We start from the raw sequence: 20198 nt of genomic DNA, 5'->3' as shown, positions 1-20198 counted from the left end.
ACTTCAGCAAACAGAACAGGAGCGAAAGGACCAAGACTGGCATCTGCCTGATAACATCAAATAAGGAAGTACCAGCGAGCAGCAGTATTTGCTATTTAAAAGTCAAGTCTTTGTGTCCTTAAGTCTCATTTGTTCACGATATCCTAGAGTGAAACTAAATGTCTTAACTCATCATGGCTCAGTGGCATACACCAGCTACCAAGCTTTCTAACCCAATAACACTCCCATGATGCTTTGCTTCCAGTACCTACTCAGCCAAGACGAGCTGCGGAGGGAGCTGAGGCGGTCTCAGACGGCGCTAGTTTGAAGAACAATGACCCAACGCTCACTAATGCTGTCAATCGACGTCAGACACCTGTAGAAACCATGAGACACTTGCACTGTACCTCAAGGCCCGGCCAGCTACAGCTACTTTAGCTAGCTGCCGATACCTCATGTAACACCTGCAGTCACACTGCAGATAACAGGGGACACCAGTGGACAGCCTGGAACAGTCATCAAGGGTGGCTTACAAAAATCTATTTTTAATTTGTACAATAATGAACTGAACTGGCTTTTTTTGTATTACTGCTTTCCTTTTATCCCTATGCAATGTACCCTCTAATGATCATACTGACCACTGTACACTGTGCTGGTGTATCAAAGGGGAGAGCAGGGCCACATAGTCATACCTTGTTTCCTGGCATGAAATTAAGAAAGACGGTTATTTTGTTAGAACTGATCTTTGGGGAATCTGTAAATAATGTTTGGAAATCTTATCAACTGCCATTCCACCCCAACCAATACATCAAAGATGGCTGATTTTAATAGTATTAGCTTATCACAGTCATATTGTATTGGTGCATATGTCCGACAAGTAGAAAGAAAGTACAGTTCAGAAGTAAAAACAATGTTGCCCTGACAGAGTTTGTCCAAGGGAGCTCTGACAAGCTTTAAAATGTCCCCTTTCATAAATATCTTGGTCACAATTCTAAATAAATCTGCAATCATCAATATTTGTAAAGGGTTAGTTGAAAGTTGAAAGTGTATGAAATGAATGCATGTACTGTGAAAGGGGTTTCCTGTAGTGATAAACCCACTGAGAATTATTACTGACTCTGCAGGTCTCCTTTTTAGCATTTTTAGTGGCTTGTTCCAGGCCACTGGACTTGCAATCATCAGTTGAACAGAAACATGACTTCAAATGATTTCTTTTTATTAATTATTTACTCACCCCAATGCCGATAGTGACGTTTTGCAGCACACAAAACTTTTCTGGACACTTCACAGTAAACCGTGGTACTGCATTCTTTAACACCCTCAAAGCATGGTCTAGCATGTGTTGCCACATGTGTTGCCACATGCTAGACCAACACTTTTATCTTAGCAGCTACAGTAAAGATTCCAGCTAAAAAAAAGGGTGAAAATAATGTTTTGTTTTTTTCAGATAAACTTGGGAGACTTAGATTGAATTAAGCAATTCTCTGGGGGGTTTTTCAGTTGTTTGTTGAAACCAGTCCCCATCTACTCCAGTTGTTTAGGAGAATGCTGCAACACTGTTTTGCTGTGAAGCTCCAGAAGTTTACTATGAATATTCACCCGACTTTCCATCGGCATGATTTAACACAGACCAACATTCAACTTTTAATCTTGGTCTGTGTCTGATGGCCCTTAATCAGCTCTTGTTCCGTTTTATAGGGTGACATTACGTCAATGTTTTCTTCATCTGCCTCAGAGTGGCCAAAGAAAATCTCTATAAGGGGTTCTTGTCAAAGATACATTTATTTTTATATTATTTGTTTATTTAAAATGTGAAAATTGGCTGATGTAATATCACCATATTTTACAAATTCTCAAATGAGGCACAAAAGGCCACATTATGTCTGGTCTGTCTCATTTCCAAGGATGTTCAACAATGTTTATCTGCTGGAGTATTTTGCCTTGCAAAAACACAAATTATGTTTCATTTGACCCTGCTCTCCCCTTTTGAACTGTACTTTGCTCTTAGACAATGCTTTTTTTGTTGAGCTCAACTGACCCTGTCTTTATTAAATATAAAAAATAAAAACGTATTTTTAAAGTAAATGTATGATTGAACAAATGACAACAGAATGGTAAGATAGGGCAGTAAATTGTTATATCCGGTGACAAAATAAAAGCACTTTGACAAACTGGGCAATCTGAATTTGTTAACAGCTAATGTTAAGGGATTAGGTAAGTAACCTCAGGCTAACATCTTGCACGCACATACAGTGTAAATGCTTAATCATACATTCATACAGTAGGTTTATATGTGCTTACCATTGACACTAAGGAATAGTAAACCATAAACCACTGGAAGACCCGACAGTTGGACTACCTCACAAAAACCTATTGGTCAAAACGTAAGTTTCGCAAGAACAATAAATGTCCACAGCGGCCACCATCCACCCCCCACCACTTTTTAATCTAATGGTAAACTCCCCTACTGTCCTCCAATGGAACATTACAATAGTGAGCTGCACTAAAAGTTGATCCAACACACATGTCCTTATTTGCTCTTCCTCGTGAGAAGACAGTTAAGCATTTTGTTTACCCATCAAACCCCTGAGGCTTACCCCAGTCCTCAAGCTGCTGCTTCACACACTAGTAAGACGAGTCTTCTGTTGACTTAACTCAAATTTGACAAGTTACAAACACCACACCCATGCTAACACTGTTGTCAGGTACTCCCCCTTCCAAGCATGGGATAGAATATCCTCATTATTCAACTGAAAGTTCTGTACACGTCAGGATACCAAAGACTGAGCCTCACATACACACACATACACACACACTGTGTATCTCAGCAGGGAAAGGGACAGGAGTGGACTGCAGGTAGTGGACTTGGAACTACAGAAACTTCCAGACCCATCCTGGTGAGTATCTTGAATCAATTTTAAGGCAGCTTGATTTTAATAGATATCACACCATGTTATTCTTACTGTATAAGTGCATTGCAACATGCATTGGAACATGGAGGAATGATCGGAAGAAGGAGACCTGAGCAGCACTGGTTCCATATCATGGGTTATTTTTGTACCTCTAGAATAAAATTATCAAAATACTCAGGTCAAGTTTCAACAACAACTTGTCCAATCTAGATTAAAGTCTGTAATCTAATGGCAAACATTTTCTCTATCCAGTGTATCAGGGAAACTACCATCTGATCTCCCACCCTCCACCATCCATCCACCATGGGCCAGACCATCAGCAAACCCATTTCTAACCCCTTCCAGAACTCCAACTTCTTTGCCTCTTTCAAGCGTGGCTCCACCATCCCTCCCTCCTTTGATCTGAACACATCACCTCGACCGAGCATCTTCTCCACACTGAGGAGGCCCACCATTGCCAAACCCAACGATTTCATACCTCTATTCAATGACTGCATCTCTGCCGCTTCGTGCAGAACTCAAGAGTACCTCCTATTCAAAGACCCAGAGGACAAGTTTCACGCAAGCCCTGAGGTGCTCACTGAGGTAGGTAACTAAAACGCTGAAGACAGCGCCATCAGGAACTTCACAAAATTGCTTTTAAGTGGTCTTTAAAACATTTTGTCCTCCAACAGGTCTTCCTGATGACCTACATCTCTCAAAGCGTCAATCTCAACATGACAGATGCATTCAACTGCACGGCCATGACGCCTGAGCAGCGCATCCTCCTCGGGGCTGACTGGGTTTGGGCCGTGCTGGAGAAGCCCACCAAGAACCCTCGAATCCAGATTGCTGTGCAGGTCTTACATCTGCCCGAAAGGGAGAACGCTGACGAGAACGGCATCCCCCCAGATTTCTGCAGCGAGTCTGTCCAGATTGCCCAGATGGAGTCCAGCGACAGAAACATGTATGAGAGGATGGTGGACTTCTGCACCTCCATCGGCAAGGACTGCTATGCCCTCTTTTTGTTCATGGGGAAGAAAAACGACAAGGGGAATATCTACGGCGTACTCAGCAACAACTTTGAGGCGGCCATTGGCAAGTGCAACAAGATTGACAGAGCTCTTATCGAGAACTTCTTCAAAGGCTCGAGGTATCTCCATACACCTACAGGAATGATGCAGACCATTGTCACCAAGAAAGATGGGGAACCTCTCACTCTTATGATTAAATTCAGCTGAACCAAAGAGAAATACTTATAGCCCAAACATGACATAATGGCTCAGGAATAAACTTTATGTGACAACTCGGAGGCTATAGAGTGCTGCAGGAATGAGTACTTAATCCCAGAAATAAATTAGCACTTTTGCACTCCCAGTTACCGATTGCTTTTGTGCTTCAAAAATCATGAAAAAGGTGTTCATTGTTGAAGATTAGCTTGTTGAACAAAACATCTAAGAATCATGAACTTGTTTTTGCCGCAGAGCTTATTTTCTGCAATAATCCAAAATGCAGCATAAAAATGTTGGTCAAGGGAACTAACACGATGCTCACTTCCAAGTTAGCCTACAAAAATAGGTCATCCCTGTAGCACTCTATTGATGTGTCTCTTGAGAAACAACCTTTTAACCTTCCGAGATGAAAGTATTCTGCCTTTTAAGAGAAAATTCTGGTCTTTCTTCTTTCAATTCTGATCATCAATCTATCCCAGTAGATGGTGCATTTTACAAGAATGTCAGTTCAATTGCAGAGTTTTCCAGTGTTTCCTTCAGCTTGGTCCGGTTTTCTGACACCTTAAACTCAGTAAAATGCATTGAATTACGTAAATAAAAACAAGAACATACTGAACTTACAGTATATATGACTTTAAAGAGCTGTAAGGTTGTATCATACTATTTCAGACTCATGTGAAACTAATTACATTTTGAAGGATGCATTTCATTTACATGTTTCCCTCCGAGGCTTCTACTTTTGGCCTTGTTTTGAACCAGGACCCTGAAACTGAAGCAGCTCAATGGAATTCTGCCATCATTCTTTATGTTACATGTGCTGTTTGTGTGTGTTTCCTAAAGCGTGATGTCAAAATGTCACAATGTCGAGAAAAGGCCTATTCTCACAGGTCTAACTAATACTATTAATGATGGTTCCATCCCATTTGGTAAATGGACTGTATCTATATACCGCTTTTCTAGTCTTAGAGACCACTCAAAGCTCTTTACAACACAAGTTATTCACCCTTTAACACCTAAATTAGTACACTGGTGGCAGAGGCAACTATGCAAGTTGCCCCTGCTCATCAGAAGCGGTAACCACTCCTACACACCCACACACAGATGGAAGGGCCAACAGGGCTGGTATTTTGCCCAATGAGCCGGAGCCGGAGCCAGAGCCATTACTGTCCCATCATATATGGTATGCTTTCATCCCAGGGTCCTGCTCTTGTGAGTGCTGTTTCAACTGTGCGACCGGCGCTAAAACTAAAGATATATAGTTACACCTGTGCTTTTCTGCTCTGACGCTTCCAACTTATAATAACTAATGTTATTATACCTGTCTTTAGTCTGCAGTGTATCTTTGTAGAGGAATATCGTCAAAGCCCTGTAGACTAAAATGAGCAGTTGTAACTAAGTTAAATGTGTGAGTTTTATCAGTTGAATATTGTCCATCTTGACACAGAGCTCATGCTTTTGCAACAACCTGCTGTGTGTGGACAACATGCCATTTGAGTTGAATGAGGCTGAATTTACAGTGTACAGCGTATAACCACTAAGCATCTCGAGCTAAATCATTTTGCATTAATTATTTTATGGTTTGGATTAAAGCAAAAATTGGTCCATACTCTTCTTGGGGGGGATTTTCTTGTTGTCTCTTAAATTTCGCATTACAATTTGCAGTGGATTAAACTGAAGGATGAGAGTACGCTTTCTGTAAATAGTGAGTTGCAAACACACTGGTATTGAACATTTTCTCAGATAATAAAGATATTAATGGCAGGTGGAGTTAGAAACACTATAACAACTACTACTATACACTACTATAACATTATTGCAACATGACTTTTTTCATTCTTTGTCAAATGATTGTATGAATTTGAAGATAATGTAAATCACTTAATATATTTCATTTAAATCTAAAGACAAATTTCTCCACGTGTCTGACTCAGTCGTTTTGAACCTCATTGTTGCTACTCATTGTTGTTTCTTTTTATAAAGGAGTTGCTACAAGGATATTTTCTCTACTTGTGTGCAACAATGTCAAAGAGCTTTCCAAGAGAAACTAGGGGAAAACTTGTCATCAGAGTGTCATCAGATCCCACCACAGCTACACCAACAGCTACTAAAAAGGACCGTTAAACCAAAGATCCTCAAGGGATGGCTATGTCGGTCCGTTGGTTGGTCTACAACTTTGGTCCGGGCTAAAATATCTCATTGCCATGTCATTGGCAGATTCAGGATCCCCAGAGGATGAATCCTACTGACTTTTCTCTCGCGCCATCACCAGTTCAAAGTCACTGACATGGCTGTAAACTCTTAGTCCACACTGTGTCGAACAGTACAAGAAAATTACCTTTCAATTCAAAATTCGAACATTCATTCAAATGTTGGAAAACATTTGTTGTAGTAGCAGTTGTAGTTTACAGTACGACAGGAAATATACAGTAGATACAATAATAATAGGAGGTCACTTGTGATAGAAGGAGGTTGCCATACATGCTTATGACTGTCACAGAAGGTCAGACTCATGCATTTCAGTATAAGGATGACATTTGGAGATTTTGAAGATTTATTTAAGAAGTATTTATTTTAAGACAATACTGTAAAAATGTCAATGCAAAGGCACAGTTACAAAACAGCAATCTTATCCTCAGTTTCTTGGATTACAAAGGCACAAAAAACAACACAACACAGTACTTAACATTAAGAGTGGCATTATCATTTTGAGGGCTATGTCCTGCAGCCTCGTTTTGAAATAACTGAGGACAGAGATTTTAGCCTAAATCATTCCTCAACTGTCCAAAATAAAAACAATCAGAATTGTAAGGCTAAACTGTAAACTGTGAAATTCACATTTTCTTGTGAGCATCAGTAACATTCAATTATCTTCACTCTTAAATGTTAGGAATGTTTCAGAGAAAAAAATGACACAAACTACAGAAGGATTCCATCATAGCTCATCCTTCATGTTGGTTTCTTCTTTGTGGCGTTTGCGCTCACATGTACACACAGCAGTGTGGTCGTCCGGCTGAGGCACGAGCTCCATGTCTGCGTGGAGTGTCGGCCGTCCTATCTGCCGCTCCGAGTACATGTGCAGCACGCTGTAGTAATAACAGTACAGTCTGCTGGGCTGCAGCAGCTCTCTGGCCGCTGTCTGACCCGCTCTGGCAATCTCCTGTGCTTCAGCATCATTCTCTTTGGCCCATTTGATTTTCTCCAAAAGGTCTGACAGGTTTCTCTTAACAGGAATATAGTGAGAGCCTGGTTTAAGATGGCTGTAGAAAAATTCATAATACTGGGAGTCTTGCTTCAGAACCAGACTGTTCCCGAGCATCAGGTAAGGAAAGCGATATGCAGCGACTGTTCCATCCACGTTCACCTGGTACTTGAACTAGAAGAGGGAAAATAATATTTCAACATTAATCACATCAAAACAAAGGAAAGTCAAAATATACAGTGGCAAAGATTTAAGAGAATTCTTTTGAAATTTGAAATAATAATTTATTCATTCATTTTCCCTCACCTTAAAGAACTCAAAGAGTCCAACAAGTGGTACTTTTCCTATGTGTTTCTCCCTGTCTCTGAAGAAGAACCATCCTGTGATGCCTGCGTCCAGCAGCTCAGGGTTCTTCTTGGACAGAGAGACCAGGTGAAGACGTTCCTCTCGGCTGTCACGGCCACGGAAGAACGCACGATCTGTCTTGTTCATCCAAGGAGGCCCTGGAAGAAAAAGGTCCTGATGTTACACAAAAAGGCAGAACTTGTTCCAAGTGACAGAATTTCATTCAACATTCATTCCAATAAATGATGAGACATATTTATACTAGTGATTACACTGACTGGTAATAAAACCTAGAACCCAAAGGGGTGTGCATTTTAAGACCCAAAACTGTCATTGAATAAAATAATAGCTCTCATTCTAGATCAATAAAATAACTTGAATGTGCTTTAACTTATTATTTTTCTCCAGATTTTTACTTTTAAGGACACATTAAAGCCTGGGGTAAAGGTGTCTACATCACCTGACTCATTAATGAAATCATATGTATTAGTTGCCATTTTTTCTCACATTAGTCTGAAGTTAAAATCCACATACAGACTGCAAATGAAGAAATGCATGTAGAATGATGCAGTATCTCAAGTATTCAAGCTAAAAATAGCATCATAAGAATGATTTATGTATCCATTTGACCTTTATCTAAATCAGGTTTGACTGTGATCATGACTTCTCATGAGGCGAAGAATTAAAATCATACAGATAAGAGAGTCCACTGTGTGCATACCTTGAGTACAGACAAATAGGAGAACATCCTGAAATCAACACACTGCAATTTGTCAGTTGAGGAAACAAATAAGGAATCCTCTTAAAAGATGCACTTGTGTACCAGCAGTTTTATCTGTGAAATATGTAGGGGGACCAGTAGTTTCATCTATAAAACACAGTGGTGGGTGTAAGCGTGAGAGCCAGTGGTAAATTTGAAGGCACCACTGAAACATATGTACGAGGTGACAGCTGCTAATCTTTTTTTTTTTTTTTTTTTTGCCTTATATGTCTAACTGGACCTGTTCTGCATTTAAAATCCATTCTTTGTTAAAGCTGTAGTTTCTGTAACATTAGCTTTTATCCAACATTAAGTCATGTCATTTAATGAAGTTACTGTGTCAGTTAAGTTTTGCAGAATTACGTTTTGATTCATGGGATTTAAAACTACATTTGACTAGATTACTAAAAACCTCTGATATAGTAGGTTCACATGAAATAGGTAACTGTATCATCGACATTATTGGGCTGCTGCATTTGAACTGTTCCCGACATGATTATCAGATAGCGCCAAAAACAATAGGGCCAGTGCTTAACCAGATGGCGCCCCCTAGTGGACACTTAACTGTGATTAAAATCCCATTTGGGAGTGGTGCAAATCCACTCAGTCTCCCTTCTTTGAATATTTTGGCTCTTTCCAAAATGATTTAACTCTGTAGCTATTTTGGCTCAGTCAGTGAAATTCTTTTGGACAACCCACACAACCAAATTCTATGAATGCAGTATTTGCAACTCACACAAATAAATTACATAACCTGACCTAAATCTACAGATCATTTGTACCACCACTACTTGCACGTTGGCAGAGCCAGTACTCCCCTTAGGGCGCAGTCACAAATATGCAAAATCAACAGGGGCAAATATTCGCCTCCCACTTCACTTCCATTCTATGTGAGCAAACTGGCAGATAAAACATTTGCACCCATGGTGAAGCAAATTCCCATCTTGACTTACATGTAGTTTAACACTGGTGATCGAGCTGCCCTTTATTATAACCTTATCACCTTAAAACTTCTTCTTAAACACTTCTGCAAAGACTAGATTAAAAAGGACCACAGACGTGTGATGGTGGCAAAAACACAAACAGCACTATTTCTAAAATCACTGTTTTCTTCCCAGATTTGGTCACGGCACACACAGAAAAAAGAACAGATGCATAAACGAGAGCTGAAGACCGCATGACTGCCACGGAGCTCCACACCATTGCGTGCTTCGTCTGTACAGCCCAACTGGTTAACAATCCAACAAAACGAAGGAGGCAGCACTTTTGGGTGCTTTGTTGCGCTTGCACCTCCAACGTGTCCCTGCTGTGATATAGAGATGGGGGGGAAAGAGCACCAGCAGCATGTAAGAAGTGCTGACGCTATTTCCAATATCAGTGAAGTAAAGAGTAATTTGTAAAAATGCCAGTGGTGTGTACCAGTGAGTACTGGTTAACTTAAAGCACTGCACGTAAGTGAATGTGATTGAACTGGACAAGCCAACAACTGCCTCGTCAATAGTAGTTAAGGGAAAGGATGCAGCATTTTAATCAGAGAAGCTCAACTATATCCTTGGAGCCTCCAAGAAAACACTGCAGACCTTCTAGAATTTAGAACTAAAACCCATAACTCTCTCCTTTGAAATAGACACGGTAGAGATCTTTTTTTTAAGCACCGATCTATTTCTACATCACAATGTAACATAAAATGTTGAACTTTGAAGCTACTGTGTCCTCCTTTCTTCTTAGGTTTTGTAAACTAACACCAGTTTAAAAAACTAATTTAAAATGGGAGTCAACCTGGACACACAGTTCCTGATTCAGTCCCTCGGTCTCCCTACGTCCTGTTACCATTTAGGTAGTAATGAAATCAATTCACACCACAGCAAGTCTGCAGTCTCGTTTTTTTTTAGCTATTGTGGTCCAAATTATTAACATCTTTCAATAATTCATTGCACCGTGCACCGTGCTGCCCTTAGGGAAGAGCCTCATTAGAATTTACCACCTTCACAGCTGCAGTTGTAGTACAGCTTGTTCTATGTATTTCCTACTGATAGTGTCATTTTTAATAAATATGTAAATACAAACCCTTGTCCTGGTTCATAACTACAAACAAATCTCTATATTTGAGCCATTTACAAAAAAACTTTGCTTTTGTCAGTTTTTTCTGGAACTATAGGATTTAGAGAGGAGTGCTGACTCGTCTTTTTAAGGTTGCATGGATCACTTAATGTCCATATAAATGTTTAAACATGAAATGATGGGTAACATACACAGACAGATTCAAAATTGAGTGCCTGAGCCTCACTTCTTGACTAGAGCAGGCCTCATAGTGGCTCACGCGCGCGCGTTACCTGTGTTTCCCTGGACAGACAGCAGGTCATTGGTGACGCCTCTCATGGTCTCCAGGGTGGAGTGTGTAACCTCGTAAGTGGGGAGGACAATGTCCCGCGTCTCTGTTGAGCCGCACCATGACAGAACTGGAACAGGATCTGTTTTCCTAGTCTCTAACGGCCAGTCACCGACATTGATGTAAAACTCCACATCAGGCACCCTCACCTTCAACAGGAGATTGAAATCAGTAATCACATGATGCCATCTGCACACTCTCGGCAGTAATGTAAAGAAACTACCAATAGCAAATGTGTCAAACATGCAAAAACAACTGCAGTAGCAGTAGCAGTACCTTTCTGGTAAGAGAGAGCAGCATTTCATCGGAGAACATCTTAAAGTCTGTGTATTTTCCCAGAGTGCGGCGGTACAGCTGGTTGTTGATGATGGCGTAGTGAATGAGACCGCCTCTGTTGGAGAATCTCTGAGGCACTTCCTGTCTGAGATGCTGCAGGTCAACCGCTGGAAAAGACTTGAAGTCGGCCAGGATCTGAGGCTCTGTGGAGGGACACTGCATGATGCTCTGCCAGACCGAGGCATCGAGTTCAGGACAGTCGCAGTATTCATGATAGACCGGACCTGACCGTTAAAAATATAACTGAAGGTTAGACGTATGGATCAAAGTAAGTGTTAAACATATAATATTAAGTCACTTACGAAATATTTGAGAGCAGCTGTTGTGCTTTGCTGAGAGGACATTAGGATGTGAATTGAAGGACTATCACAAGGTGTCTAATGACAATGACAATAATGAAATAACATGATATTCACTGAATCAACATAACAAGGACTGCAACCGGCCCAACAAGGGTTTGTTTTAAGAGCAGCACTGATTATGCAAAGATTTGGCCATTCATGTGATGCAGCGTGGGCGTTCTTCTGCAACACAGCCCTTTAAATGTGTGATGTGTTTGTCTGCCCCAGAAGAGGAATACTTCCTTTGTCACTCTTCCTAAAAATGTCTTCCTTGTTAGTCCAGTTTAAAAATTGGTATGCAAATGAAAACGCTCTTTAAGGCAAATTTGTAAGAAGATATCTTGTCTGGTGGACCTGTGCCTGCGTTTCTTAATGCACGACAACACAAACCTTGGATAGTGTAGGGTGACTTGGCAACAGCAGCATCTTGGTGGAGGACCTCAACCTTCAGGCCCGTCAGCACAGTCCCGTAGAGCCGGTACCTGACCAGGAAGGAGCCGTCTCCTCTGTCCAGAGGTGCAGGGACGTGGATGCGGATGTGCTCCTTCTTGTCCAGTGGACTTATCTTCACTTTAAACGTGTCGCTACCTAAAGAGCACACGTACAGAGCATTTCAGATATCAATATGGTTTAATTGTGTCTTGGTGCAGGGTGTCTATGTTTTCCACCAAGGCACCTGCCCAGCCCTGATACATGACCCGCTGTTAGCTCAGCTCGGTCCATTGAGGGCAGCAAGGATGATAAAAGCACCAACGCTGTTTTTTTTTATGATTCATTGAAACAGTTATTAATATTACTGCTATTTTTGGTTTTATCACGCCTGGTCGACAACATCATGGATAACCCACGGTTGAATGTAGCTAGCTAGTGCTGCGTCTGTTTGTTTTTTTTTGTGGAAAAATGTCCACTAACGTTATCTGCTTAAATTTACGTTAGCTTCATATTAAAAAATTACGTGCCAGGCGACTAGCTAGCAGCAACCGCTCGACATAAGCGTTCGAGTGATGCTGTGTTGAACATAACGACACTCGTAGCACACACTATGCCTGTGTACAGTTTACCTGGAGATAAAGTCAGGTTTCCTCCTTTTGAATTGACCGCCTGAATAATGAAGTAGCGGACTGGTAAAACTACGTCGGGGTTGAGCCCTGGACCCCAGATGAGACATCTCTCTGGAGCGATTCTTTCACAGGCACAGACGGTGAGGTTAATGCTTAGAAATGCCACTAAAACTACACATTTACAAAACAACCCATCCCGTAAAGGCTTAACTGCGTCTCCGCCACGCTCACGCACCATGTTACCGCAAATGTTAAACGCTGGACGGCTAAACTCACTGAATATTTAGTGTAAAGTTTTGCAAGAAACTCCTATGCCGACATGTTGGTGGAGAGAAACACGCCCATCATCCGGGTGATGCGTTGACGGGATGTCGGAAATGTTAGATGCAGATTGTGGCTCTCCACCAAGGACCTTAAAGCAGCACTGTGTAGTTTGGGGAAGACATTTTAATCAGATAAGAAAGATCTTTAGTGATTTAGTGAACCCTTTTCTGCCTGAACAAATTAAATAAACAAACTCTCTTTGTTTTCACGACTGAATAAACTGAATAAACAAACTGACCTCAAAGGACTGGATGGATATGTATTTATATGTTTATATGTGGCGGCAGTGGCGGTTCTAGACCAGTTTTGATAGGGGGGCCAGGTTGGGGCCGGCTTTTTTGTTAGGGGGCACATACAACCCGGAAAAAAGGACAAATCCCTCATTCAGACAAAGCAGTGTACAATTTCAGCAATTTTGATTGGGTAGTAAACTGCTGAGACACTTTATTTTTGCCTTTCCCTTCAGAACAAAATCATTACAAGAAATCTGTCATTGTATTATTGATGCAGACTCACTGTCAGGGGGGCCACAGGGGGGTCCAGACTCAGAGTTACGGGGGCACTGGCCCCTGTTGGCCCCCCCCTAGAACCGCCCCTGTGTGGCGGCCCCTGCCACCTTTCTAGCTTCAAGCTGTGTTTTAGGGAGCTTTTATGGAAAATATCATATATATTTGTTTATTTATATATGTGTTACTACCTCATTCACATTGTACATACATACACAATGTACTCTGTTGCCAAAACCTCTAACTCAACTGCTCAAGGTCCACTTCCTCATTTGTTCCGGCAGTTGAAAAAAGAAAAAAGTGTGGTTTTCCTTCTTGTTTTTGATGATGAAACGTAACAAACTCAGATGAAGATTTTAAGATTAAATAACTTTGCAAACAGAAAATTAAACTGAATGTGTCATAATAAAAGTGAAAGAATTGTATACAGGCCTATCATTAAGTCCATATTGTTCCCTTTTGGTACATAGTAGAATATAGAATAGTCAGAAAGATGTAAAATGACAGAAATGAGTAAAAAACTGTAGAACTACAGTACACTGGTTATATTTCGTGTATGCAGCCTCATGTATTGAAAGCAACGCTGTTGATTTTATGTCTTTACTTCACAAAAATGTACAGTTTGGCTTACAAAGATAAAAACAGATTTAAAACAGCTGTTGTCTTGTACAAACATAATAACACGATGATATACAGAATATAATGGTATACCTGAGCCTCAAGAAATGTTCATATCAATGTAACTGTCACTGACATCAAAAATGACACAAGCTTCACTGTAAAGCATACTCTGTAAATAGCAGTAGATCATCAGCAGCGTTCATACAGTGATTGTTGGTTTAGTGGTTGAATGATTAAAGGGAATACACCAGTTTTGTAGTAAATCAGAGCGCTAGTATGCAAAAATGTTTTCTGTTTTGTGTCCCAGCTTGTCCAGATTTGGCAGACAGGCGTACTGGATCATCGGCGGAGGACCACACAGGACAACAAGGACGTCGCTGGACGGAGCAGGGAGGTGGTCCTTGATCATGTCACAGGTCACGAACCCGGAGCTATAAATCCAATCTTGAGATCAAGACAAAATAGAGAGACTTTCAACTTGAACTTTGTAAAAAAAAAAAAAAAGGCTCCAGTCCTTCCTCTGTGCTGGCGTGATGTGGCAGAACTCACCAAACAGCAGCAGTAGAAAAGCTATGGCTTATTCATCAGAGAAGCCTGTCTTTGATCCCTCCTCTTTATTTCATATCTAAATACTAAATATCAAACCCCCCTGTTTCTGTCATTTTTCATCTGTTTCTCCTTTGTGCCCCAGCAGCGGGATGCCCAACCGAGAACACTGAGTAAAACCAAAAAAAGAACCCTCTGTTGTCAGTGTAGAAGATATGGGACACTGAAGACAGTGAAATCAGTGATGAAATCAAACAGATGAAATGAGAAACTCGAAGAGGCTTGTTCAACTTTTGCCATGCAGATCATCATCCCTCCCTCCGAGGGAACCGAACAATGACACTGCTAACGAAGAACGAGCGCGCCTCTTCTAATGAATAATGATCAAGGGCCGATGTGTTTTATATTCTGCGCGGAGCAAATGACACACAGAAGACAGAATGCGAGCGCCCTCACAACAGAGATTATGTAACACTATTATACTCATTAATTTCAGCTCGCTTTAAGGATTATGCAAAGTGAGACATGAGTGTTTTGCTAAGCTACTGTAACACCTTGTTGGAGCTATCTCCCTCCTCAGCCTGCAGGGATTTTCCTTCAGATCAGGAGTCTTAGTTCGGTTTCCCACCCTGAATATTCAGCAGTGAAACCAAAGGACCGCGCTTTTCAGACTTTGGATAGATTTATTCATATTGACGTCGCCTGACACTGTGCTGTATGTTTCTTTATGGTAACATGTTAAAAATAGACATGGGAAATGTTTGCGCCAGATCTCCCATGATGAGAAGAAAGCACACGTACTGTGTTGTGCGTTGCTCTCTCGATATTCAAAAGTATTTTCAATGACTTCCGATGACAAATGTGTTGTCCCCGTGTTTTAGCTTCTGCGGTATTCTGTGAGTTGTTTTCAAGCGAGATTCCTGAAATCTGAGAATTTCATCACTAGTGATTTCTTTGTTTAAATCTTTTTGCAGATAACAATAAGAACTTGAGCCTGACGGATGAAGAAATGCTGCCTTACCCTGCGGAGGTTTGTCCAGTGTGTACCACACTTGAACTTTGTCAGGGTGGCTCTTCTTCACCTCCTCCAGCTCCTCCCTCAGTAGGATATCTTTCTCAGTCTGAAGGTGGGGGAGCAGAGAGGGGTGAGAGGGAGATTAAATTTCTCCAGAGTGTTTTCATTTATGTGCAGTACAGTAATACGTCCGAACAATGAGACTCAAGGAAAGATTTCCCCAAACAATAAACCTCACGGTGCTGACCTGGTTGGCGAATATGAGAGAGCACTTGGTGTTGTCGGCGGGGTCTGCTGTGATTCTGCGGATTAACTGCAGCATAGGAGTGATACCTGAGAAAGTAAGAGTTATTGTTAGAGGAGGTCTAACTGAGGGATATCAGGAGGTGCAATGTTAGCTTTATAAGTTTAAAAAAGACAAGATTTTATCAACTGGGAGGCTACAGAAAAATATAATCAAATGGTCCTAAAGGTTAACCTACAGGACGACTAATTCTTTACACGCATATACAGTTCAGTCATACAGCAGGCACTGTAGGATTCAAGGCATTAATATCCATGAGTACTCTTAAGGTGTCACATCACCTCTCCTTCTGGAAGAAGAATATTTAATTCTGCAGCGTGTTAAGCCTGCTGAGCCTCTGTGATGTTCCCCTGAATAAAGTGCATGCATTAATGCACATTAAAGTGATCGAGAGTGAGTAAATGTTGATGAACCTGTTCCACCGGCGATCATTCCAACGTGCTTAAACCTCCGAACTTTTGGCTCTGCCTTCTTGTCAGGTCGGATGGAGAAGCGGCCTGGTCGGAACAGAGTCAGTTAGTGTTAGTGTGTGTCACGCTCCAACGGTCTTATATTGTACCACAGTGACATCTGCTGGTGACGGCAGCGTGTCTCTTTTTCTTTTTCTTTCCCACACATTAACATAACGATAACCATAGTAACCTACCGTTGTCCTGATACACCAGCAGTCCATTGGGCCCCCTGAAGTCAATGGCATCTCCGATGGCCATGTTGTCCAGGTACTGAGACATCTTCCCTCCCTCTGGATAAGCGGGGTGGCTGTTCTTGTAGTACACCTGGAGATGTACAATAAGGAAAAACATTTTTATTTTCACCTGTTACTGGTTCGTTATTATCTCCACAAGGGATTAAAATCTTCTTCTTGGCATAGGACAGCCAATAGTTTGTCCTGCTAGTAAGACAATTGTAAGGGACCTGAGTGTGGATAACTTTTGTTTTGTGATAGGTTATCCATATTAACCTGTATTAAAGGGTTACTCCAACCATTTTACACATTAGAGTGTGTTAACAGATCTTGGGTAGCACTACTGCATATGTGATAGAAGTAGGGTAAAGCCTTCTGTGGCTCCAGAGGAAGCTGCATGTAATCTGATAAACTGCCTCCAGTGACATCAGTCGGTGGTTGAGTTGCATCAAAGGTAGAAAAAGGTGATATCTCTGGTTCCGCTGCATTGATTTTAATCATTAGTAAAAAGCAATGAAGTGCAACTTATGAACCCTTTCTGGCGAGTTTATAGAATAAAGTACCAACTTAAGATGTCAAAAATGCGAAAAAGTGTAGAAACTCCTGTAGCTGACCCACATGCCAGCAGTATATCTGTGTTGTTTCGTGCTTTACATCAGAAATGTTAATTACCTTGACCACCAGGTCAACATATCCCTGGTCCTCATCACTGGAGACTGGAGTGTAGGCTCTGACCACCAGACTGCCATTCACCTTGGCTGACAGGTACACATGCTGACCTGCTCCGCAGCACAGAGGGGGAGGGGGAGCAGGGAGGATGGGTGAGGAGGTGGATGTGAGGAAACATGTGTAAGCATGAGGCATCAGCCCTGTCCCGTGATGAACGACCTGCGTTTCAGCTCTGTTATATTTAACCTTTCTCACCACATCAGTGTTCTTCTCATGCACTCGTACTACTATCTAACTGCAATTCTAATGAATCTCTACATGTACACACATTTAAAGCCTCAAGTGCGGGAGGTTCAAAATAAGATGTACAAAGTAATGCTACTGTCTGTGTGCACAGCTGCTCAGATATGAATTATCACCGAGATGCTTGGTGAAACGTCTGAAAGCATAGGCGGAATATCTTTTTTTAGTTGGGAGCAATTGTATCTGAGAAGAAAAAGAGCTGTTTCAGTACCTACTGGCAGTCCAAGGATATGAGCTCCAGATGGAAGGCCAAACCGAAACTTCTTTGTGTCATGGCTGATTTCCTACGCAAGGACACACACAGGTTTAAAAAAAAATAAATGCAAAAACGTACAAAGAACACAGTAGATAGCAGAGCTGCCAGCTTGCAAAATCAATGTCCTCACGCTTGAGTTTGAGGCTGGGTGGTCTCTGTACAGTATATCTGACATACTAATGTCATACTTTGTATACTAATTAACTGTAAATGGAGAGCGTTTGAAAGCCAGAGACGGGTGAGAAAATATTAAACCTTAAAAGAACAGTTCACAAATTAAATTTCAGTTTTGTGGTCCACAAAACATTTCTAGAGCTTCACAGCAAAACAGCATAACAGCATTCTCCAAAACAACTGAAGTAGATGGTCTCCAGAAGCCTAGAGGTCCCAAATTGATTGACTTTTTTAAAGCTGAAATCTTCACTGCAGGTGCTAAACTAAATGCATTTGCACATAGAGGGGGCAAGAACCCGACCACACATTGAGGGTGTATCCTGAGCTGTGGCCCAGGGGTAGAGCCAGCGTCTTGTCATCCGAATGTTGCTGGTGATTCCTCTGGTCGGCATGTCAAGGTGTCCTTGCGCTAGATACAGAACTGCAAAACTGCACCTGATGTGCTGGCTGGCACCTTGCATGGCAGCCACCGCCATCAGTGTATACATGTGTGTATGAATTACAGCAAGTCACTTTGGACAAAAGCATCTGCTAAATGTAAAATGTCAAGTTTTCTGAATCAGTGTGGAATCTCAGGGCTTCTGGAGATTTGGATTACGCCAGACAAAGTGGTACAAGCCATTCATAGAGGGTCCTTATTGGGTGTTCTTTTCTTACATTTCAAATCTACTTCAGTTGTTCAGAAGAATGCAGCGACGCTGTTTTGCTGTGACACTCCAGAAATGTTTTAATAGATAATGAGTTAATATTAATTTCTGGGTGGACTTATCCTTTAATGACCCCTGCTGGGTTTTTGCATGTTAGGCTTTTTGGTAGAGTTGTTCCAATGAAAATGTGTGAATCTGTGTTCTGTGGATTTTTCAGATTAACTGCAAGTGGAAAGAGATGCTGATTTGGAATATTTTGAATTTTACTTGATTGCTGATTACTACAGTACAAAACGGATTCATCTCCATTAAACAGAAATGTCATCCAGCTGAAACAAACGTGACAAACAACAAACATCTGAAATGTTCTGAAAGGAGTAAGGAAATGTGTTTCAGTGAACCAACCCTTTAAACTCAACGAAAAACAAGCACATGTTCACCCAGAATCCAGATTTTAATGCAAATAACATAAGACATTAAAGGTGCATTATGTAAGAACTGGCCATCTGTCCAATGTATACTCCAAACAAACAGGGAGCAGCATATCACCCCAGTAACCGCTAATTGCTGCTAACTTTAGCTGCCTCTATCAAGTGAGCTCAGTTAGCCGTGCAGCTAGCATATTAGCTGACTCTAGCCAGACTGGGAGCTCGGAGTACAGACGGGCTGTTGGTGTTGTTGACCATGTAACTTCAATAGATATCTCTATTTTTTCTTTGCATTTTGCTGCAGGTTGTGGTCTGTGGTTGGCCAACTTCCTAGAAATTCACCTGGAATGTTTCCCCTCAGGGTGAAACACAAAGTGGAATATGACCGTGAGTGCAGATCTCACACTTTGTGACCTATTGGATACAACATTATCCCCTCACTGCACTGAATCAATTACATAGCAGTTGAATATTAACTTCCTGTTTAATCAGCTTTGAATGTGAATCAGTCAGCAAAAAAAAAAATCCTGATTGCTAAATATAAATGTGTGTATGCAGCCTACCTGTTTGTGTGTGAGGGGAAGGGAATATTTGACCATAGGATCCTGCAGGGTGACGGGCTGCTTCTTCTTCTTCTCCCCTGCAGAGCCTCGCAGGATGAAGTACAGCACCGTCACCACCACCACAGAAACGGCCACCACCACCGGGAGCGTCTGCAAGAACAAAGATCACATCCAGAGTTGTGAGCAAACTGATCCGAGAAAGAGAAAAGAGCTGAGACTGGAGACTTACAACACATAAAACAAAGAGTCATAGTTTGACCTTTACATGCGTTATTGATGAGTTACACACTCTACAGGTAAACCATAAAAGTATAAAGTATAAATAAATCTGACTGAAATCGTGCAGGTCTTCATGAACAGAATATAAGGGCCTGAAAAAAGATGAAGTGGGATCATTAAAAAAGGGAAATAAAGTGAAAGTTCATTCTCACCAAAGTCTGATCCATAGTTTCAATCTCTAACAATCTCTAAGTGTGCAGGAACTTCCTTCTCCTCACACAGCCTGAGAGAGCAGGGTCCACACACACCGCCCAGGCAGTGACAGCCTTCACAATCACTCCCTCTCTCTCTCTGTCTCTCTCTCCACCACACACACACACACACACACACACACACACACACACA

At 41.4% G+C, this 20198-nt stretch overlaps 4 protein-coding genes across 4 annotated transcripts in view; 2 read left to right on the top strand and 2 right to left on the bottom strand.

Moving 5' to 3' along the window:
- Window positions 1-2150, top strand: part of ppfibp2b (PPFIA binding protein 2b) — an 83894-nt gene extending 81744 nt beyond the window's left edge. Inside the window, exon 32 of the mRNA XM_030425585.1 lies at window positions 245-2150. Within this exon, the coding sequence (XP_030281445.1) occupies window positions 245-307 (63 nt within the window). The 3' untranslated portion in view covers window positions 308-2150. The remainder of the gene's footprint in view (window positions 1-244) is intronic.
- A 133-nt stretch (window positions 2151-2283) lies between these two features.
- Window positions 2284-6015, top strand: rep15 (RAB15 effector protein). The gene is made up of 3 exons (XM_030425587.1): window positions 2284-2876; window positions 3144-3476; window positions 3566-6015. Exons 2-3 carry the CDS (start codon window positions 3195-3197, stop codon window positions 4109-4111), a joined length of 828 nt encoding a protein of 275 aa, XP_030281447.1. The 5' UTR covers window positions 2284-2876; window positions 3144-3194; the 3' UTR covers window positions 4112-6015.
- Window positions 6016-6652: 637 nt separating this feature from the next.
- On the bottom strand, window positions 6653-12909 carry poglut3 (protein O-glucosyltransferase 3). Its single transcript, XM_030424598.1, has 6 exons — window positions 12534-12909; window positions 11863-12060; window positions 11072-11355; window positions 10740-10944; window positions 7608-7804; window positions 6653-7475 (listed from the first exon to the last, which is right to left on the bottom strand). The coding sequence occupies exons 1-6, from the start codon at window positions 12769-12771 to the stop codon at window positions 7035-7037; spliced, it is 1563 nt and encodes a 520-aa protein (XP_030280458.1). The 5' UTR covers window positions 12772-12909; the 3' UTR covers window positions 6653-7034.
- Window positions 12910-13949: 1040 nt separating this feature from the next.
- Window positions 13950-20165, bottom strand: cyb5r2 (cytochrome b5 reductase 2). The gene is made up of 9 exons (XM_030424698.1): window positions 20006-20165; window positions 19575-19724; window positions 17718-17790; window positions 17207-17313; window positions 16496-16625; window positions 16263-16346; window positions 15793-15878; window positions 15552-15651; window positions 13950-14428 (listed from the first exon to the last, which is right to left on the bottom strand). The coding sequence occupies exons 1-9, from the start codon at window positions 20018-20020 to the stop codon at window positions 14256-14258; spliced, it is 918 nt and encodes a 305-aa protein (XP_030280558.1). The 5' UTR covers window positions 20021-20165; the 3' UTR covers window positions 13950-14255.
- Window positions 20166-20198: the final 33 nt, after the last annotated feature.

Source organism: Sparus aurata, chromosome 8 (assembly GCF_900880675.1).
Source record: "Sparus aurata chromosome 8, fSpaAur1.1, whole genome shotgun sequence".
NCBI lineage: Eukaryota > Metazoa > Chordata > Actinopteri > Spariformes > Sparidae > Sparus > Sparus aurata.
The sequence above is the reverse complement of the archived record's forward strand: the minus strand, read 5'-3'. Positions and strand labels throughout refer to the sequence as shown.